The sequence below is a fragment of the Pseudophryne corroboree genome, chromosome 1 (genome assembly GCF_028390025.1).
Source record: "Pseudophryne corroboree isolate aPseCor3 chromosome 1, aPseCor3.hap2, whole genome shotgun sequence".
In the NCBI taxonomy this organism is placed as follows: domain Eukaryota; kingdom Metazoa; phylum Chordata; class Amphibia; order Anura; family Myobatrachidae; genus Pseudophryne; species Pseudophryne corroboree.
The window spans coordinates 195,085,305-195,103,281 of record NC_086444.1 but is presented as its reverse complement, the minus strand read 5'-3'; the positions used below and the strand labels follow the sequence as shown (position 1 = coordinate 195,103,281).

At 46.6% G+C, this 17,977-nt stretch overlaps 1 protein-coding gene across 3 annotated transcripts in view; it reads left to right on the top strand.

Annotated features, from left to right (window-relative positions):
- LYSMD3 (LysM domain containing 3) overlaps window positions 1–17,562 on the top strand; it is a 38,566-nt gene extending 21,004 nt beyond the window's left edge. The window contains exons 2-3 of one of the 3 annotated variants that reach the window (XM_063964001.1): window positions 15,237–15,445; window positions 16,652–17,562. In XM_063964001.1, coding sequence (XP_063820071.1) covers window positions 15,263–15,445; window positions 16,652–17,146 — 678 coding nt within the window. In that variant the 5' untranslated portion in view covers window positions 15,237–15,262 and the 3' untranslated portion in view covers window positions 17,147–17,562. Of the gene's footprint in view, window positions 1–15,141; window positions 15,446–16,651 lie in introns of all 3 variants that reach the window. The other 2 variants (XM_063964000.1, XM_063963998.1) reach the window with 2 other exon arrangements.
- Window positions 17,563–17,977: the final 415 nt, after the last annotated feature.

Below are 17,977 nucleotides of genomic sequence, written 5' to 3'. Positions count from 1 at the left end.
AAGTCTTGAGCTACTCAGAAACTGCACAATCTATTTTTGTACCGCTCGGCCTCACATGCGATCGCACACTTGCACAGCTAAAATACACTCCCCTGTAGGCGGCGACTATCTGATCGCAGCGCTGCAAAAAATAGCTAGCAAGCGATCAGGTCTGAATTACCCCCTTAGTTTGCCTGCGTCTTGTCGCAGAGTGGTGTATTAAGTCACAGCGTAATGAATTAAGTCTCCGTCAGGTGCAATATTAGTGTTTGTCCACCAGTTGTCGCTTTTGAAAACCACCATTGCACATGTGTTAAGTCTCCATTGTAAAGTCAAACGATGCTTGTAGTTTAAGAACAACTTTTTTAGATGATCTCTACATACTTTCATTTGCGGGAATCGAACCATAGCTCATGTGCATGGTAACCATCAGCAATACCACTATGCCAAGAGAGCCATGGAGACGGGTGATTGACACCTGCAGTGACATAGTGATGTCGCTCATTGTAATTTTTTAAACTTTTTTTTTTATAGTGCTGTGTGTCTCAACTCTATCGCTAATTGTAATGATTTTTTCTCTTACGTCCTAGAGGATGCTGGGGACTCCAAAAGGACCATGGGGTATAGACGGGATCCGCAGGAGCTTGGGCACACTAAAAAGACTTAAGACTGGGTCTGAACTGGCTCCTCCCTCTATGCCCCTCCTCCAGACCTCAGTTAGACTTTATGCCCAGGAGTGACTGGATGCACACTAGGGGAGCTCTACAGAGTTTCTCTAGGAAAATACTTTTTGTTAGGTTTTTTATTTTCAGGGAGCCCTGCTGGCTACAGGCTCCCTGCAGTGTGGGAGTGAGGGGAGAGGAGCAGACCTACTTCTGTGTGTTTCAAGGCTCTGCTTCTCGGCTACTGGACACCATTAGCTCCAGAGGGTTCGATCACTTGGTGCGCCTAGCTGCTTGTACCCGGAGCCACGCCGTCACCCCCTCACAGAAGCCAGAAGTCAGAAGTCGGGTGAGTATGAGAAGAACAGAAGACTTCAGTGACGGAAGGTAAAGCACAGCGGTAACGCTGTGCTCCTCCGGGAGCAGTACTAAATGCCGCCGGCCGGAATCCCGGCGGTCGAAATACCGACGCCGGAATCCCGACCACACAATCCTGACAGGGGTGGCGAGCGGAACGCAGCCCCTTGCGGGCTTGCTACGCTCGCCATGCTGCGGGCACGGTTATATTCTCCCTCTATGGGTTTCGTGGACACCCACGGAGGGAGAATATGTTGGGATTGTGGCGGTCGGTATTTCGACCGCCGGGATTCCGGCCGGCGGCATCTTGACCGCATCCCGCTCCATGCTCCCATACACACATCACCAACGCTTGTCACTGGGGGGGGGCGCCCTGGGGGGCATGTTACTGAGCCGGCAAAAGATCGTAGGTGCCGAGGCACTTTATTACAGACCCCCGCCGGGCATTTTTTGTATGTTAAAATTTGGCGGGCCGAAGCCGCCGGGAAGGGGGCGGAGCTTCGGTCCGCCGCTCACTCGCGCGGCATTTTCTCCCTACACAGCACTAAGGGAGAGACGCTGCCGGGACCTCCACGTTTTCTGCAAGTATAAGGGGCATCTCCAGTGGGGAGCCGCTGTGGGGTACCAGTTGTGAACTATAAGGCAGCGCTGGGTACACTTAATCTTCTGTGTCCCAATACAGGCGCTGGGGTGTGAGCTGGCATACTCCCTCTGTCTCCTCTTCTGGGCTGAATTGTGGGCCTGTCACCTTGCTGGGACGGTTCTGGGTGTTGTGGGTGTCGGTACTGCGTGTCGACATGTCGGAACCTGAATGTTATTCACCAGAGGAGGTTATAGGAGGTGGGGATGCGGGGCTAGAGCTAGCACTGTCGACGCAGCCGACTCCTGATTTACTAGCACTCCTTAGTACAATAAATTCCAATGTAGCTTCTTTATCTAAGAGGTTAGATAAGTCTGAGTCACAGACCCAGGTGTGGAAGAAATCTATGGAGGAGGCTTTATCTCAGGTACAGATCCCATCCGGGTCCCATAAGAGGCCTTTTACTCAGGTGGGGGATACGGATACCGACACGGAGTCTGATTCCGAGGTCGATTTCACTGAGGCGGCGTTACATCCACGTTTGGTTAAGAGTATTCAGTACATGATTGTGGCTATAACGGATGTGTTGCAGATTTCTGATGAACCTGCGGTGCAGGAAACAAGGATTTGCTTATTCAAGGGGAAGAAACCTGAGGTAAAATTTCCCCTCTCTCATGAAATGAATACTCTTTGTGAAAAGGCTTGGGAATCGCCGGATAAGAAATGGCAGATTCCCAAGAGGATTTTTATGGCGTATCCTTTTCCCTCTGATGACAGGGAAAAATGGGAGACATCTCCAACCGTTGATAAAGCTCTATCCCGTTTGTCTAAGAAGGTGGCGCTTCCGACTCCTGGCACGGCAGCTCTCAAGGATCCGGCGGATCGCAAGTTGGAGACGTGTCTGAAGTCCATTTTCGCTAATACGGGTGCATTGCTCAGACCTGCTGTGGCGTCGGTATGGGTGAGTAGTGCTATTGTTAAATGGGCGGAGAATTTAGCTAGTGACATGGATACTCTTGATAAAGGTAATGTCCTTCTAACTCTTGGTTATATTAAGGACGCTGCAGATTACCTGAAGGACGCGGCAAGGGACGTCTGTCTCTTGGGATCAAGGACCAATGCCATGTCGATATCTGCCAGGAGGGCCTTGTGGATCCATCAATGGAATGCTGATGCCGACTCCAAGAGGTCTATGGAAGCTCTACCCTTTAAAGGTACGGTCTTGTTTGGGGACGGCCTGGCGGACCTAGTCTCGACCGCGACTGCGGGTAAGTCCTCTTTACTTCCTTATGTTCCCACACAACAGAAGAAGGCACCACATCAGCAAATGCAGTCCTTTCGTCACAATAAATACAGGCGTGGAAAGGGTTCGTCTTTCCTTGCCTCAAAGGGTAGAGGACAGGGAAGAAAAATTCCTGCAACCTCAGGTGCACAGGACCAGAAGTCCTCCCCGGCTGCTACCAAGTCCACCGCATGACGCTGGGGCTTCCCTGGGGGAGTCCGGACCGGTGGGGGGTCGTCTTCAGGTATTCAGCCAGGTCTGGATTCAATCAGACCTGGATCCTTGGGTGTTAGAAATTGTGTCTCAAGGATACAAACTGGAGTTTCAGGAGATGCCCCCTCACCGGTTCTTCATTTTCGGCATTACCAGTGGTTCTTCCGGACAGGGAGGTGGTCCGGGCGGCCATTCAAAAATTGTGTCTACACAGGGTCATTGTTCCCATCCCAGCGGGGGGAGGGGTTCTACTCGAGCCTCTTTGTGGTACCGAAACCGGACGGTTCGGTCAGACCAATTCTAAATCTAAAATCCCTCAATCCATACTTGAAAGTCTTCAGGTTCAAGATGGAATCCCTTCGAGCGGTGATTGCCAGCCTGGAGGTGGGGGATTTTATGGCATCTAAAGGATGCCTACTTACATGTGCCGATATATCCTCTGCATCAGGCTTTCCTCAGGATTGCGATACAGGATTCTCATTACCAATTTCAGACGCTGCCGTTTGGGCTCTCCACGGCTCCGAGGATTTTCACCAAGGTCCTGGCGGAAATGATGGTTCTTCTTCGCAAACAAGGGGTTTCAATTATCCCATACTTGGACGATCTCCTGATAAAGGCGAGGTCCAAGGAACGATTGCTGACAAGTGTAGAGTTGTCTCTATCGGTTCTGTGACAACACGGATGGGTCCTCAATTTGCCGAAATCCCAGTTGATTCCGACCACTCTGCTTCCTTTTCTGGGCATGATTCTGGACACGGAGTTACAGAAGGTATTCCTTCCAGAAGAAAAGGCTCTGGAATTGCAGACGATGGTCAGAGAACTTCTGAAGCCGACAAGTGTGTCGACCCATCATTGTACTCGGGTTCTGAGGAAGATGGTTGCGGTGTACGAAGCCATTCCATACAGCAGATTTCACGCCCGCATGTTTCAGTGGGACTTGCTGAGCAAATGGTCCGGGTCTCACCTACACATTCACCGGAAGATAAGTCTATCTCCCAGAGCCAGAATTTCTCTCCTGTGGTGGCTACAAGCTCATCACCTCCTGGGGGATGCCGATTCGGTATCCAGAATTGGGTACTTCTGACAACAGATGCAAGTCTCCGGGGCTGGGGCGCAGTCACCCAAGGAAGAAATTTCCAAGGAAAATGGTCGCTCCAGGAAGCCTGTCTCCACAAAAATGTTCTAGAGTTAAGAGCCATTTACAACGGCCTGCTCCAAGCAAAAAGTCTTCTTCAGGGTCGACCGGTCCTGGTACAGCCAGACAACATCACAGCTGTGGCCCATATAAACCATCAAGGCGGAACGAGGAGCAGAGCAGCAATGGCGGAGGCCACAAAGATACTTCGCTGGGCGGAACAACACGTCGGTGCACTGTCAGCAGTTTTCCTACCGGGGGCGGACAACTGGGAAGCGGATTTCCTCAGCAGACACGACCTCCATCCGGGAGAGTGGGCTCTGCACCAAGAGGTATTTGCAGAAGTGACAATACGCTGGGGAATTCCGTTGATAGATATGATGGCGTCTCGGCTCAACAAGAAGCTCCCAAAGTATTGTTCCAGGTCAAGGGACCCACAAGCCATGGCGGTGGATGCCCTGGTGTCTCCGTGGGTCTTCCAGTCGGTGTATGTGTTCCCTCCTCTTCCTCTCATTCCAAAGGTGCTGGGGATCATTCGTCGAGCAAGGGTTCAGGCGATTCTCGTCGTCCCAGACTGGCCAAGAAGGGCCTGGTACCCGGATCTTCAGGACTTACTGGTGGAAGATCCTTGGCCGCTTCCTCTAAGAGAGGATCTGTTACAGGGTCCATGCGTGTTTCCGGACTTACCGCGGCTGCGTTTGACGGCATGGAGGTTGAGCGCCAGATCTTAGCTCGTAAAGGTATTCCCAGGGAGGTCATTCCAACTCTCATTAAGGCTAGGAAAGAGGTTACGGCGAAACACTATCACTGTATCTGGAGGAAATATGTTTCCTGGTGTGAGGTTAAAAAGGCTCCTGCGGAGGATTTTCACTTGGGTTGTTTTCTCCACTTTTTACAGGCGGGTGTAGATGCAGGCCTGAAATTGGGTTCCATCAAAGTGCAAATTTTGGCTTTGTCTATTTTCTTTCAAAAAGAGTTAGCTGCCCTCCCAGAGGTTCAGACTTTTGTAAAGGGTGTAATGCATATCAATCCACCGTTTGTACCGCCTGTAGCGCTATGGGACCTTGAGGTCGTCTTACGGTTCCTCATGTCTTCCTGGTTTGAACCTTTGCGGACGGTTGAATTAAAATTTTTCACTTGGAAGGTAGTTATACTTTTGGCACTGGCATCTGCCAGGCGAGTATCGGAATTGGCAGCTTTATCTCATAAGAGTCCGTACTTGATTTTTCATGCGGATAGGGCGGAATTGAGGACTCGTCAACAATTTCTACCGAAGGTGGTTTCGTCATTTCACATTAACCAGCCTATTGTGGTTCCGGTAGCTACGGAAGAAGTGGCGATTCCAAAATCTCTGGATGTTGTAAGAGCGTTAAACGTTTCGTTTCTAGGACAGCTGTTACTAGGAAAACTGAATCGTTGTTTGTTTTGTATGCGGCCAATAAGGTTGGTCATCCCGCGTCAAAACAGACTATTGCACGCTGGATTTGTAGTACGATCCAGCAAGCTCATTCTTCGGTGGGGTTGCCGGTGCCGAAGTCGGTTAAAGCCCATTCTACCAGAAAGGTGGGCTCATCTTGGGCGGCTGCCCGAAGTGTTTCGGCACTACAGCTTTGCTGAGCGGCTACTTGGTCGGGTTCGAACACTTTTTTGCTAAATTCTATAAGTTCGATACCCTGGCCGATGAGGACCTGGCATTTGCTCAGTCGGTGCTGCAGAGTCGTCCGCACTCTCCCGCCCGTTCTGGAGCTTTGGTATAATCCCCATGGTCCTTTTGGAGTCCCCAGCATCCTCTAGGACGTAAGAAAAAATAGGATTTTGGTACTCACCGTTAAATCCTTTTCTCCTAGTCCGTAGAGGATGCTGGGCGCCCGTCCCAGTGCGGACTATTACTTGCATTATATATTTTCTTACTGGTTAAGTTAGTTTATACACGACTTGTGTATTGGTTTGTTGCAGCTGGTTGCTGGAGTTTTATGCATACTGTTATCTGGTTTGGCGTTATTCCGGTTGTACGGTATGTTTATGGTGTGGGCTGGTAATTTGGTAGCCCTTAGTTAAAACAAAAATCTTTCCTTGTAATGTCCGTCTCTCCTGGGCACAGTTCCTATAACTGAGGTCTGGAGGAGGGGCATAGAGGGAGGAGCCAGTTCACACCCAGTCTTAAGTCTTTTTAGTATGCCCAAGCTCCTGCGGATCCCGTCTATACCCCATGGTTCTTTTGGAGTCCCCAGCATCCTCTACGGACTAGGAGAAAAGGATTTAACGGCGAGTACCAAAATCCTATTTTTTTCTTTTAGAGAGCTGTGTAGAACTCTGAACTGTATTGTAGTTTTCATTAGTGGAACAATCGCCACCCAGTGGTGAAGCTATGTATTGCATGCTGTGGATCCTCTTGTGCCTTATCACGCCTTACTTTGCTACCTGCGCTACTTGTATGGTGCGACTAGGACGCATGTATAGCCCAGCAACAACGATGATTGTGGCTATAGCTGTAAATCTGTTGAACTATATCTGTCTCTCGCAATGGTCCTAGTCACTGGCCAGTCTGCATAAGCCGAAACCTACTCAGATTGGCCGTCTGAATCCCTCTGTCGGGTCCAGGAAATCTGTGTTCCGCGACACAGACCCTTAGCTCAACATGCCCCTGTTTTGCAGAACAGTCCCGATCTTTGACTCCCCCCACCACCAACACAATAGCGCAGCATGTCATTCATGCTACAGCTGCGATGGGACTTCAACCAATCACGCAGGAATGGGTTCTTTGCATGCTCCATTCGCCAAACATCAAATTTATACGTAAACCATAGGGTTGCGAACCAGGCCTTTTAACCACATAAGCCGTAAAGTGAAGTCAGGAGACGTACCCTTCAGTAGAAGCATTTATTGTCCCAAGTACTTTGCACAGAACAGGAGGGTGAAGGAATTGAGTGCTATACAGTATATACAATACATGAGCTTACCCAATACACCCTTATCTCCCAACTATCCCAAGTATTAGAATCGGGATGTGAGCATAGGGTCATGATCACCATGGGTACCTATAATGCTTGTGAGACCCGATTTTCCTTCACTCCCCCCCCCCCCCCCCCCCCCCCCAACACACCACTACACTGTCACATACACTAGCACTGTGCAGAGCTGCAGAGCTCCCAACGTTACTATATTTTCCAAAGTTGGGATAGCAGGCAAGTGAGCAAGAGAGTTGGGGGGTATGTACTCCTTTTTACCTGAGGAAGGGGTAGAGCTAGCCCATGCCTACATGTGGCAGTCTCACCCTACCACAGGAGTGTGTTTGGGAAAAGCTCAGTATTGCATGTCACTCTTAATACTTGTTCCCAGTGATCGCGTTGAGCGAACAAAATTGTGGGTCCCAGGGACCCATTACTTTACAAAATTGGGGTCCTACTCCACTGTTTCATCACATAGTATGGGGGAGAAGCAGGGAGAAGTTGGTTAGAGCTGGGAGGTAGAGAAAAGTTGGAGTACAGCTGGGGGTAGAGAGAGTAAGGGCAAACAGTGCTGGGGTAGGGAGTGGGTAAGTGCAGACAAAAGCTGGGGCAGTACTGGGGCTAGGGAAGGGGGGGGGTAAGTGCAGCCAGCAGTTGGAATAGTGCTCAGGGGCAAGGAAGGGGCTAGAGGCAGGCAGTGTTGGGGGTAGTGAGGGGCTAAGGGTAGATAGCACCTGATGTAGTACTAGGGGACAAGGATGGGGTAAAGAGGGGGTTAGGGGCAGGCAGTACTAGGAGTAATAAGGAGTAAAGGGTAGATAAGAGCAGTACTAGGGCAAGTAGCGTTCACTCTAGATTGGGGATAGGGCATGGTGCTGAGAGGGCACCTTTGCTGAAAAGGGGACGTGGCTGAGCGGGGACGGGGCATGGTTGGGGACAGCAACCCTAAGTTCCAGGAAGATGGGCAGCAGAATCACTCAAGTACAATGTCCCAGGTCATCTCCCATAAATTGCTCATTTATCAAGCAGTATTTGCGTCTATGTCCCCGAAAAACACCAGTTTTCAGGGGTTAGCCACAAATACTATGTATCTATGGAATGTATGAAGGAGGGATCGAAGCAGGTACCTGCTGTATTCCCTCCATTGCCGCATGCAGCCGCATCCCCCATAGGTTTCTATGGGGATGCAATGCTGTCCGATGTGTCAATATTGGGAATTCTTTGCATACCCAATATTGGCCCCAGCAGCTACCGCAATCAAAAAGGGCAGTTTTCCATTTTGCAGGGCACGGTTTACCTATGCAAGCCTTAGGTGTGCTCATCCAAAAAGGAGTGTGGCCCAATGACATGCCCCCATTACCAAAACTCTGGGGCTGTGCCGTGCATTTGACCACCCCCTATGCCCCTCTAAATCCACATTCCCCACCATACCACCCTATATGCTTCTCCTAACTCCAAACAGTTTTACCAGTTCTCAAGCCTTCACTACCTTACATGCTCTCGTGTGTACAGTTGCAAATAAAACTTGGAGACAGGGTAAAGGTGGGTACACACTGGTAGATATATCTGCGATCAATTTATCGGCAGATATATCTATGGACTGATCGGGCAGTGTGTTGAGCATACACACTGCACGATCCGTCGGGGACTGACGTCATGAACTGTTCAGCTGTCAATCACCGCCGGCTGCCGCAGCATGTGTACAGGCGGTCTGCCGACCGCCCGTACACACACAGCGATGCGCCGATATATCGGTAGATATATTGGCCGTCGGCTGTGCTGCGAGGATGATGCGATATGTCTGTGAACGATGGAGTTCAGACGTATCTCCCGTACACACTGGCCGACGGACCCGCAATATATCGGCCGTTCAAGAGAATGGCCTATATATCGGTAGTGTGTACCCACCATAAGTGACTTTATGAACTTGTCTTGCATTACTGTATATTTTATAGCGATAGTTGTCATGACAAATTGGAAAATAGCAGAAGTAACATGCACCCCTACCTGCTCTGGACAGTATGCAGTGGTGCTGCTGGCCATTGTATATAGGGATGTGGTTATGTATAGTACTGTTTTTACTCCTTTTTGTCTCTAATGGAGGGCTTCCTATGGGAGTCATTTTTGTCCATACCTGGCCCATGCAGGGAAGGGGAGTTCCTTTGGAAGAGATGGTGGGCTCTGGAGCTGGTCACACAGGGCATGTCATGCAACTGCTCTCGAGGCAAATTAGGAACAGCAACAGCCCACCTCCTCCTCAACCATCTCTATCACTCATGCTGCTGCTTAGGGTCCCCGGAGCCTGTCTGCTTGCGCAGGATGACACTAAGTACAGAGGCGGGAGTCACTTGGTCCTGGGTCTCCGGAGTCTATGCATGGAGCTCAGCCCCCCCCCATCTGACCCCCGTGAGTACAGGCTGCAGTGCCGGCTTGTGGGGGCAGCAGGACCGCACCAGCAATAATAAGCAGGACTAAACATCCGGCACTCGCACAGTGGGCAGGGCGCATATCGGAATGTAAAAAATAGCCAGGGCCCTGCACCCTGCTAAAACGCTGGACACCTCACACACTCCACGCCTGACCAGCACCGCTGACACCCGCCAGCACATGAACGAGAGGCGGCAAGGATCACGTCACACTGCACACAGAGTGGGCCACGCATTACTGATCAGTGTGCAGCACACCCTGACCCCGTCCCCAATCACTCCCTGTCTGTCAGCGGCGCCTCTAGCATCTAGAGACTGGGACACAGCACCAGTGGAGGCCGAGGGTGATATGAACATTGGCGCTGTTCCTCGGTTCGGGGGGGGGGGGCTGTGTAATCTCCACTGGACACGCTTCACTGGGATTGGCTATGATTGATGTCTCCCTTGCCCGGCTGGCTCCTCCTCCACTTTTATAGTCCCCTCTGCAGCCGGCAAGGGAGACTTCAATCATTAAGCCGGTAGCCAATCCCAGTGAAGCGCGTCCCCTGGGACCCACCCATTCTGAAAGTGTGAGTCCCCGATCCTCAATATCGGGTAAAAGACGCGCTATAGCGCGTATTTAGGAACACTGGTTCCATGTATGGTACATTATATAGATGATTTTCTCAGGGTCATATATTAAGTGCATGGATTTGATTGGTCATTGTAAGATGATGCACAGGAAGCACAATCAGTCATGCAAATTAAATGCTTTGTCATAAAACTGAGACATGTTTTACTGTTATGTTTGTGTTTTGTCATTAGTAAGCTGTAACGTTTAGATAAAAAAACAAAACCGAGTGATATCAGTAATGGGGACTTTACTGACCATTTAGCTAATTATTAATTACAAGGGGAAAAAATTGCTCCTTTGCACTTAATGATCCCTCAACAGTGTATCAGTGTAACTAAAGGTGCATGCCCACTGGCCGATATATCACTGGTCAACCGAACGGCTGATATACAGTCAGGTCCATAAATATTGGGACATCGACACAATTCTCATATTTTGGACTCTATACACCACCACAATGGATTTGAAATGAAACAAACAAGATGTGCTTTAACTGCAGACTTTCCGCTTTAATTTGAGGGTATTTACATCCAAATCAGGTGAACGGTGTAGGAATTACAATGGTTTCTGAATGTGCCTCCCACTTTTTAAGGGATCAAAAGTAATGGGACAAACTAAACAATCCTAAATCAAACTTTCACTTTTTAATACTTTGTTGCAAATCCTTTGCAGTCAATTACAGCCTGAAGTCTGGAACGCATAGACCTAACCAGACGCTGGGTTTCATCCCTGGTGATGCTTTGCCAGGCCGCTACTGCAAATGTCTTCAGTTCCTGCTTGTTCTTGGGGCATTTTCCCTTCAGTTTTGTCTTCATCAAGTGAAATGCATGCTCAACCAGATTCAGGTCAGGTGATTGACTTGGCCATTGCATAACATTCCACTTATTTGCCTTAAAAACTCTTTGGTTGCTTTCGCAGTATGCTTCGCGTCATTGTCCATCTGCACTGTGAAGAGCCACACAATGAGTTCTGAAGCATTTGACTGAATATGAGCAGATATTGCCCGAAACGTATCCGAATTCATCCTGCTGCTTTTGTCAACAGTCACATTATCGATAAATACAAGGGAACCAGTTCCATTGGCAGCCATATATGTCCACGCCATGACACTACCACCACCATGCTTCACTGAAGAGGTGGTATGTTTTGGATCATGAGCAGTTCCTTTCCTTCTCCATACTCTCCTCTTCCCATCACTCTGGTACAAGTTGATCTTTGTCTCATCTGTCCATAGGTTGTTATTCCGGAACTGTAAAGGCTTTTTTAGATGTTGTTTAGCAAACTCTAATCTGGACTTCCTGTTTTTGTGGCTAATCAATGGTTTACATCTTGTAGTGAACCCTCTATATTCACTCTTGTGAAGTCTTCTCTTGATTGTTGACTTTGACACATATACACCATCCGCAGTACGGATGGTGTAATGGTTAGCATTACTGCCTCACAGCACTGAGGTCATGGGTTCAATTCCAACCATGGCTTTACCTGTGCGGAGTTTGTATAGTCTCCCCGTACTTGCGTGGGTTTCCTCCGGGTACTCCGGTTTCCTCCCACAATTCAAAAATATACTGGTAGGTCAATTGGATCCCGACACAAATTAACCCTAGTATGAATGTGTGCTTGTGTACATGTGTTAGGGAATATAGATTGTAAACTCCACTGGGGCAGGGACCGATGTGATTAGCCAAATATTCTCTGTAAAGCGCAGCGAAATATGTGAACGCTATATAAATAACCAATGGTAATAATAATAATATACACCTACCTCCTGGAGAGTGTTCTTGATATGGACATCTGTTGTGAAGGGGTTTTTCTTCACCAGGGAAATAATTGATCTGTCATCCACCACAGTTGTTTATCGTGGTCTTCCGGGTCTTTTGGTGTTGCTGAGCTCTCCGGTGCGCTCTTTCGTTTTTAAGAATGTTCCAAACAGTTGATTTGGCCGCACCTAATGTTTTTGCTACCTCTCTGATGGGTTTGTTTTGATTTTTCAGCCTAATGATGGCTTGCTTCACTGATAGTGGCAGCTCTTTGGATCTCACATTGAGAGTCGACAGCAACAGATTCCAAATGCAAATGTCACGCCTGGAATCTACTCCAGACCTTTTAACCTGCTTAATTGATGATGAAATAACGAGGGAATAGCCCACTTCTGTCCATGAAATAGCTTTTGAGCCGATTGTCCCATTTACTTTTGGTCCCTTTAAAAAGTGGGAGGCACATATAGAAACCGTTGTAATTCCTACACCGTTCACCTGATTTGGATGTAAATACCCTCACATTAAAGCGGAAAGTCTGCAGTTAAAGCACATCTTGTTTGTTTCATTTCAAATCCATTGTGGTGGTGTATAGAGCCCAAAGTATGAGAATTGTGGTGATGTCAGTATGAGAATTGTGGTGATGTCCCAATATTTATGGACCGGACTATTTCGCTGGTCCGCCGACCAGTATATACCAATGGTATGTCTGTGAATGACGTCGTTCACAGACATAGAGCATCGGGCCTGCAGCACAGCCTACCACCCGTACACTTGCTGCACAAGCCGGTGGTGATTTGACAGTGCAACTGGGTATGTAAATGTCTGCCCAGTTCGTGACATCGGTCACAATGGATCAGGCAGTGTATATGCACAACACACCGCCCAATCAGTCTGTAGATAAATCTGCAGATATATCTATACGTTTTTACCCAGCCTGCTGCATACACACTGGAGCGACGGGGATTCGGTCGAACCTAGAAACATCCCCATCAGCCCGAATTGGCCGTACGCACTGGGGCGATTTTAATGAAGGACGGGACGACCATGTTCCGTCCTTCATTAACACAACACAGGAAGCTTGGTTTGATGTGCAGCACATCAGACCAAGTGTCTGTCGCATGCGACCGTGGAAGCACGCAATCCTTGGTACACACTGCGCAATGTAAGTGATATGTCGCACCAAAAAGGCATTTTGGTGCGACATCGCTCTATTGTGTACCAAGCTTAAGGGTTAGTTTGGTGCCTAAAAATCCTATCTTCCAATATGATCCAATATTAAGTAGCTGAAAGCCTACTAAATATCTGACATGTTTGTGTGTCTATAATACTTGCCAGTAACGCCAGTGTGTTATATACAATGTTTTGGATTTCTCCATTTATCCAAAATAATTTGTTCATTTTATAGTAAGAAAATGCTTGATTGTTAGTTAAAAACTGTCTTTGAAACCAGTTAATTATTAATCTCTGTGAACGTGATGCTATAAATGGACCTCAGTCCTTAATTCTTACAAAACTACACCTTAAAGTGGATGGTAAACATAATGATTGCAGTTCTGTGCCTGTCAAGTTATTCTTTTAAAATTAGTTTTATCCATAAGCCGCTTGTTTTCAAATATTGTGCTTAAAATTCATGTTAAAATAAGACTGTCCAGCTGGCTGCAATCCTCTTACTGCAAGCCAAATGCCCATTGCCAACTGTCTCTGATGCAGCTGATGGTGCGGCAGTCCTTTCTTATAATTGGAATAAATCTGGTTATTTAGCACGGATCAGTTGGGAACCTATTAGTGATGTTGGCATATGTTCTAGCACACACCGACAGAAGTCATGGCAGATGCATGTTTTATTAGCCTTTATAGAGATCCAGCATATCACTGAGTGCAGAGCAAGTTTTATCACCACATCCGTTTATTTGTATGCAACTCTATACATTACCCCATCAATTTCCATCCAATATCGATCAGGCATACAGATAGTGTAGTGGCCAAATAATCGCTATTATTGGGCCAATATGCCAGGTACTGTACAGTACATGTGTGAAGTTGAAATGAAAGCTGCTCAGTCAAATTAGTAATGCCTCTCGGGTACTGAAGGAGAGGGGTTGTTCCAAACTAGAATTATATGCAAAACAGGTTTTCCCCATCACACCAAGAGGTCACACCAAGAGGCATTAGCAATACGATTTGAAAAACTGCATGGTAGTAGATAATTCAGAGATCTTAGTTGCAAAGCTATGGTAAGCCTCCAGACCAAACATCAAGGCCTCTCTTATCACTGGCGGTTCCTACACTGCATGATAACAGTACCCATTCTGGGCCATATAATTGTCTACTGTAAGGCTACATGATAATAGCACAAACAAAAATACATCTAAATTGAGAGCCAACTTACCAGGAGTCACCCTCGGGTCCCCCTGATGGACTATTGGAACCTGCATGCTTGCCAAATGCAGGTCTCATCTATGCCTGTCTAAACTGTGTAGTCTAAATAGTGACATCAGGGGGACCTGGGGATGACTTCTGGTAATCTGACTCTCAATTTAGGTATATTTTTGTTTGTGCTGTTATGTAGGCTTACAGCAGACAATTATATGGCCCAGAATGGGTACTGTTATAATGCAGTGTAGGAACCTCCAGTATTCAGCGAGGCCTTGATGTTTGGCATGGAGTCTTACCATATCTATGCAAATATATGCAACTAAGATCTCTGAATTATTTACTACCATGTATTTTTTCAAATCTTATTGCTAATGCCGCTTGGTGTGCTGGGGAAAACCTGTTTACAGTACATATGTGACCAACTTTGGTCCCATGAAACCGGATTATGTAACCTGATTACGTTAAAAACAGAAAATATACAGTTGTTCTCTAAATTATCTTTTTGATTATATTATGTGTATGTTCATCTGCTGGAACATGCAAGTTGTTCGCTTTTCCCTTTTAAAGATAGGCATTATTGACACATGTCTAAATAAAGCAAGATGCAAAAAAAATTTGCAACTTTTAGCACTGGGCCAGGATGTAATGAAACCATGCCTTGTACATGAATGTCCCTTTAAAAAAAAAAAAAAAAAATCCAGCACGACCGCCGAACTCGGCCTTCAGTACATCCTGCCCCTGGTGTTTATTGGATGTAGAATCAAAACGGAAGAACAATAATGTAGAATGAGATCAAGTTAATTGTTAATGCAGTATATTTTCAGTCTCTCTAGCAGTTGGCCTGAGGATGGCTGGCCGGCATGAATCCCGGAGTTACCTGAAACCAACATCTATGTCCTCTACTACAGGAGGTCACAGCTATCACTTTGCAGCCATGGCTAACTTAGAGAATGACCTTTCAGAAGAAGAAGCCGAAGAGTATGAACTGAGGCCCCGGGGTAGAGAGAAAACTAGAAGGAGCACTTCCAGAGAACGCCTTGATGATATTATCCTTATATGCAAGGACATTGCTGAAGGGGACACGTTAAATTCAATAGCACTCCAGCATTGCTGTACTGTAAGTTCTGAATTGTGTTTAAACTATGGGGATTGTTTGCTAAACTGTGGCATTTGAAAGATTATATTGATTAATATTTTTGCCTGCAGAATTTAGAATGGCAATACTATTACAGGAGAAACACACCTGATATTTAACTTAATTGCTGCTTTAACCACTTAACTGACGTTTTATTTAGCCGAAAACCGCTCCGAAATTGTCAGGGGTTTTTATGAGTGAATTAAGTGAAGAACATGACTTTAATCCTATCCCAAATGATTTTAGTTTAAAAAAATAAAAAAATCAAATTTTTCCCCCTTCAAACATCGATCGGGAACATCGCGACCATCGGAACATCGCGACTATCGCGGCTTTCAATTTGAAATCCAGGACAGCCTGCAGGTATGCAGGGGGTGTCTGGGGGTGGCTTGGGAGGGTTCATTTACTCTCCCCAGCGGCTGCCATTGTCTGCAGCCGCTGGAGGGGGGGGGATCCTGCCCTGCTGACCGATCAGCAGTGATCGGCATCATGGCAGACACAGGGGGAGAGTGCGGGGAGGCAGAGGGACCTTCCGTCCCTCTGAAAGCAGCAGCGAAGGGAAGTTTATCTAACCTGCCGCTGCTAACACTCTCTATCTGACTGGTTGCATCCTGTGCGACCAGGTCAGGTAGAGCACTTGCAGTAATGGGCGCATCTGATGCGACCATGCCAAGCAAGTGGTTAATAACTTTCTGCATAAACTCTGATAGTCATCCAACTTATAAACACCTTTATGCCAATTTACTTTGACGCATCTCGCTTTGTGCGTTTTTAGACGTTACCATGGTACACACCATTGAAACTTGCGGTCGCCCAATGCTAGGTGCAGATTCTCCATCAGGACTCTAGTGTAAACATCAATGTATGCAACCACTTCTGTGATAGTCCTATAACACGCCCATAAAACAGTACATCTCTGGGTGTTTAAATAGCCCACCTCTCAGTCATGCCCAGTACTTGTCCAGTACATTACCTTACCAGCACGGGTCCGGCGCATGCGCAAAGTACCAAACATCGGTACTTTGCTGCATGTGCCACTATAAAGTCGGGACCTGAAGCAGACCCGCAGTGTAGACTTCTCCAGAGGGCTTTACCAGTAACCACAGATTCTTGTAAAATAATATCCTACAATTGTTCAAATATATTATCCTATAACACTTATTCTGTTTATTAATTGTATTCCCACAGGTAGCCGATCTCAAGAGAGTCAATAACCTTATTAATGAACTGGACTTTTTTGCATTGCGGTCAGTTAAAATACCAGTGAAGAGGTTCAGTTTATTGACGGAGTCACATTTCTCCCCAAAGGGGAAGATATCAAGGACGGTGCCTATCCAGCCTTCGGTCGAAATCCAAGAAATTAACTTGGCTCTAACTTCAGAGACAGTCGATAGTTTCTTACAAGAAGTAGACAGAGACATTGAGCAGATAGCGAGGTCTACAGACATGAAAAAAGAAAACCTACACGAAGTGGTCTCTGCCTTAAGTCAAGAACCCCAATTTGAATCTGACCACAAAATGTCTAGGCAAAAAAATCCTTATCATGGAGCGGACTGGGGACTGGGCTGGTGGACAGCCGTTGTGATAATGGTTGTTGTTGGAATAATCACACCAGTGTTTTACTTTCTTTATTATGAGGTTCTAAACAAGGAACCACCTTCAAACTCATCACATGTTCCATAGCTAGATCTTTTAAAACTCACTTCCACTGTTCATAAAGATAGAGGTGGCATCCTCCTCTAGAGACGGAACCTTCATGGCTACACCTGCTGGAAGGATCGGCAGCAGAAACGGCATTCTGAAGGTGGAATTCAGCTTTTTGGAGGATACTGTTTTTGTATTACACATGCAGTTAATTCCTTCTTTATGGATGGTTTTGTTTTGTCCATTCTGGCACTTTTCTACGTGCTCGAATACAAGAGACCTAAAATATCTGTATATTTATTACCATGCTAGAATTTTGGAACTAATTTGTGATAATTGGCAAAATACTGTCCTCTATACCACCACTGTCTGATGGTGTCGACTGTGTGTCGGCATGATGCTTTTATTTTTTAAGCTGGCTTTTTCAAAAGAAGAAGTTTGTTTTTTTTCTTAAAGTCCATGTCCGTTTTTTTAAACTTGCTAAAATAGTGATTGAACTATTTTTATTCCTAAAGCAGTATTCTAAAGTAATGTCCAGGTTTTGTAGAAAAACAAATGATATTTGGTAAATTCTCCTAAAACACAACCTAAATTTAGCTAGAGAGAAATTTCAATAGTTTTAGGGCTTGTATGTGTGTTATTTTCTGCTTTGTAACGCTTCTGAACTTGCAATTAGCCAAATACAAGCTGAAACATACACTACAGAAGGTTAGCTGGCGGTATATTTACTGAAAATCAATGTTTGGTCAGTTTTTGATTTTGTGTTTAAGAGTCTAAGGGGTATATTCAATTGAAGTCGAAAGCTGCCATCTGTCGAAAAGACGGCAGTTTTTCGACTTTTTTTTTTAGGTGTGAAGGGGTTCTGACCTA